At 59.3% G+C, this 4,276-nt stretch overlaps 1 protein-coding gene across 1 annotated transcript in view; it reads left to right on the top strand.

The window, feature by feature from the left end:
* Positions 1-2,096: 2,096 nt before the first annotated feature.
* SDHC (succinate dehydrogenase complex subunit C) overlaps positions 2,097-4,276 on the top strand; it is a gene marked incomplete at its 5' end in the record, with an annotated part of 4,052 nt that continues 1,872 nt past the window's right edge. Inside the window, one exon of the mRNA XM_057388702.1 lies at positions 2,097-2,499. Within this exon, the coding sequence (XP_057244685.1) occupies positions 2,097-2,499 (403 nt within the window). The remainder of the gene's footprint in view (positions 2,500-4,276) is intronic.

Raw genomic sequence — 4,276 nt, 5'->3', positions numbered from 1 at the left:
ACACTGGAGCGTCCCCCAGCCCCAGGAATTTGGGAGTGGAGCGCTCAGAATGTTCCAGCAGCTCCTTGGGGACAGCTGTGGTGGCACTGGGATGTTCCCCAGCCCTGGGAATTTGGGAAAGAGCCTTGGGGACAGCGGGTGACAGCGGCGGTGGCACTGGGGTGTCCCCCAGCCCAGGGAATTTGGGAGTGGAGCACTCAGAATGTTCCAGCAGCTCCTTGGGGACCGCGGGTGACACTGGAGTGTCCCCAGCCCCAGGAATTTGGGAATGGAGCGCTCAGAATGTTCTGGCAGCTCCTCGGGGACAGCTGTGGTGGCACTGGGGTGTCCCCACAGCCCAGGGAATTTGGGAATGGAGCGCCCAGAATGTTCCAGCAGCTCCTTGGTGGCACTGGGATGTCCCCCAGCCTGGGGAAATTTGGGAATGGAGCGCTCAGAATGTTCCAGCAGCTCTTTGGGGACAGCTGTGGTGGCACTGGGGTGTCCCCCAGCCCAGGGAATTTGGGAATGGAGCACCTGGAATGTTCCAGCAGCTCTTTGGTGGCACCGGGGTGTCCCCCAGCCCAGGGAATTTGGGAATGGAGCGCTCAGAATGTTCCAGCAGCTCTTTGGGGACAGCTGTGGTGGCACTGGGGTGTCCCCCAGCCCCGGGAATTTGGGAATGGAGCACCTGGAATGTTCCGGCAGCTCCTTGGGGACAGCGGGTGACAGCTGTGGTGGCACTGGGGCGTCCCCCAGCCTGGGAAATTTGGGAGTGGAGCGCTCAGAATGTTCCAGCAGCTCTTTGGGGACAGCTCCGGTGGCACTGGGGTGTCCCACAGCTTGGGGAAATTTGGGAATGGAGCACGCGGAATGTTCCGGCAGCTCCTTGGGGACAGCTGTGGTGGCACTGAGGTGTCCCCGAGCCCCGGGAATTTGGGAATGGAGCGCTAAGAATGTTCCAGCAGCTCCTTGGGGACAGCGGGTGACAACTGGTGGCACTGGGGTGTCCCTCAGCCCCGGGAAATTTGGGAATGGAGCGCTCAGAATGTTCCGGCAGCTCCTTGGGGACAGCTGTGGTGGCACTGGGGTGTCCCATAGCCCCGGGAATTTGGGAATGGAGCGCTCAGAATGTTCCGGCAGCTCTTTGGGGACAGCTGTGGTGGCACTGGGGTGTCCCCCAGCCCAGGGAATTCAGGAATGGGGAGATTTTCTGGGAACAGCACAAAATGTGGTGGTTTGGGGATGAATTCAGGGGTTTTTGGAGCTCCCTCCGGGTTTTATGGGAATGAATCCGGCTGCTGGATCCCAGTGCTCCCAGTTTGCAACACTGGGATGTTGTCCCAGTTGGGTGAGGGGTGCTTGGGATTTGGGGAATTTGGGCTNACACCCTGGGACACCCCTGGGGGCACCCAATGGCACCCTGGGACACCTCTGGGACACCCTGGGGGCACACCTGGGATATTCCCATATCTGGGGGTCCTTATTCCCATTCCAGGGGGTCCCAGTTCCCATTTCAGGGGATCCCTATTCCCATTTCAGGTGTCCCAGTTCCCATCCCAGGGTTCCCCACCATAACCCACTCCGATATTCCCATTCCAGGGGGTCCCAGGGTTCCCCACCATAACCCATCCCAATATTCCCATTCCAGGCGTGTCCCTGTTCCCATTCCAGGGGGTCCCAGTTCCCGTTCCAGGGGGTCCCAGTTCCCGTTCCAGGGTTCCCCACCATAACCCACCCCAATATTCCCATTCCAGGCGTGTCCCAGTTCCCATTCCAGGCGTGTCCCTGTTCCCATTCCAAGGGGTCCCAGTTCCCATTTCAGGGGGTCCCTATTCCCATTCCAGGGGGTCCCAGTTCCCATCCCAGGGGATTCCTACCCTGACCCATCCCAATATTCCCACTCCAGGCGTGTCCCAGTTCCCATCCCAGGGTTCCCCACCATAACCCACCCCAATATTCCCATTCCAGGCGTGTCCCAGTTCCCATCCCAGGGGATCCCTACCCTGACCCATCCCGATATTCCCATTCCAGGCGTGTCCCTGTTCCCATTTCAGGTGTCCTAGTTCCCATTCCAGGGTTCCCCACCATAACCCATCCCGATATTCCCACTCCAGGCGTGTCCCTGTTCCCATTTCAGGTGTCCTAGTTCCCATTCCAGGGTTCCCCACCATAACCCATCCCGATATTCCCATTGCAGGGGGTCCCAGGGTTCCCCACCATAACCCACCCCAATATTCCCACTCCAGGCGTGTCCCAGTTCCCATTTCAGGGGGTCCCTATTCCCATTCCAGGGGGTCCCAGTTCCCATCCCAGGGGATCCCTACCCTGACCCACCCCGATATTCCCATTCCAGGCGTGTCCCTGTTCTCGCTGAGCGCTCTCCTGCTCCCGGAACACTTCACCTATTACGTGGCGCAGCTGAGGGAGCTGAGCCTCAGCCCCGGCCTCATCTTCTCGGCCAAGTTCGCCCTGGCCTTTCCCCTGTCCTACCACACCTGGAACGGGATCCGGCACCTGGTGAGCTCGGGGAATTGGGGACAGCTCCTTGGGGACAGCGGGTGTCAGCTGTGGTGGCACTGGGATGTCCCCCAGCCTGGGAAATTTGGGAATGGAGCACCCAGAATGTTCCAGCAGCTCCTTGGAGACCACGGGTGACACTGGAGCGTCCCCCAGCCCAGGGAATTTGGGAGTGGAGCGCTCAGAATGTTCCAGCAGCTCTTTGGGGACAGCTGTGGTGGCACTGGGGTGTCCCCCAGCCTGGGGAAATTTGGGAATGGAGCACCTGGAATGTTCCAGCAGCTCCTTGGGGACAGCGGGTGACAACTGGTGGCACTGGGATGTCCCCCAGCCCAGGGAATTTGGGAAAGATCCTTGGGGACAGCGGGTGTCAGCTGTGGTGGCACTGGGGTGTCCCCCAGCCTGGGGAAATTTGGGAATTGAGCACCCGGAATGTTCCAGCAGCTCCTTGGTGGCACCGGGATGTCCCCCAGCCCAGGGAATTTGGGAGTGGAGCGCTCAGAATGTTCCAGCAGCTCCTTGGGGACAGCTGTGGTGACACTGGGATGTCCCCCAGCCCAGGGAATTTGGGAATGGAGCACCTGGAATGTTCCGGCAGCTCCTTGGGGACTGTGGGTGACACTGGAGTGTCCCCAGCCCCAGGAATTTGGGAATGGAGCGCTCAGAATGTTCCAGCAGCTCTTTGGGGACAGCTGTGGTGGCACTGGGGTGTCCCCCAGCCCAGGGAATTTGGGATTCGAGCACCTGGAATGTTCCAGCAGCTCTTTGGGGACCACGGGTGACACTGGAGTGTCCCCCAGCCCCAGGAATTTGGGAGTGGAGCGCTCAGAATGTTCCAGCAGCTCTTTGGGGACAGCTCCGGTGGCACTGGGGTGTCCCACAGCCCAGGGAATTTGGGAATGGAGCACCTGGAATGTTCCGGCAGCTCCTTGGGGACAGCTGTGGTGGCACTGGGATGTCCCCCAGCCCAGGGAATTTGGGAATGGAGCGCTCAGAATGTTCCAGCAGCTCCTTGGGGACAGCGGGTGACAGCTGTGGTGGCACTGGGGTGTCCCCCAGCCCCGGGAATTTGGGAATGGAGCGCTCAGAATGTTCCAGCAGCTCTTTGGGGACAGCTGTGGTGGCACTGGGGTGTCCCCCAGCCTGGGGAAATTTGGGAATGGAGCGCTCAGAATGTTCCAGCAGCTCTTTGGGGACAGCTGTGGTGGCACTGGGATGTCCTCCAGCCTGGGGAATTTGGAAATGGAGCACCCGGAATGTTCCAGCAGCTCTTTGGGGACAGCTGTGATGGCACTTGAGTGTCCCACAGCCCCAGGAATTCAGGAATGGGGAGATTTTCTGGGAACAGCACAAAATGTGGTGGTTTGGGGATAGATTTGAGGAGTTTTTGGAGCTCCAGAAAGGTTTTATGGGAGTGAATTCCAGAGGGTGATGAGATCTGGCACCTGGTGAGTGCCTGGCCCAGGAAATTTGGGAATGGAGCACCCGGAATGTTCCGGCAGCTCTTTGGGGACAGCTGTGGTGGCACTGGGGTGTCCCACAGCCGCAGGAATTCAGGAATGGGGAAATTTTCTGGGAACAGCACAAAATGTGGTGGTTTGGGGATGGATTGAGGGGTTTTTGGAGGTCCTTCTGGGTTTTATGGGAGCGAATCCGGCTGCTGGATCCCAGTGCTCCCAGTTTGCAACACTGGGATGTTGTCCCAGTTGGGTGAGGGGTGCTTGGGATTTGGGGAATTTGGGCTGGAATTTTTGGGAAAAGCGGGGCTTTTCTGCCC

The sequence above is a fragment of the Malurus melanocephalus genome, unplaced genomic scaffold (assembly GCF_030028575.1).
Source record: "Malurus melanocephalus ecotype Western Australia unplaced genomic scaffold, MMel_1.1 scaffold_2332, whole genome shotgun sequence".
Lineage (NCBI taxonomy): Eukaryota > Metazoa > Chordata > Aves > Passeriformes > Maluridae > Malurus > Malurus melanocephalus.
This window is presented reverse-complemented; position numbering and strand designations above follow the sequence as displayed.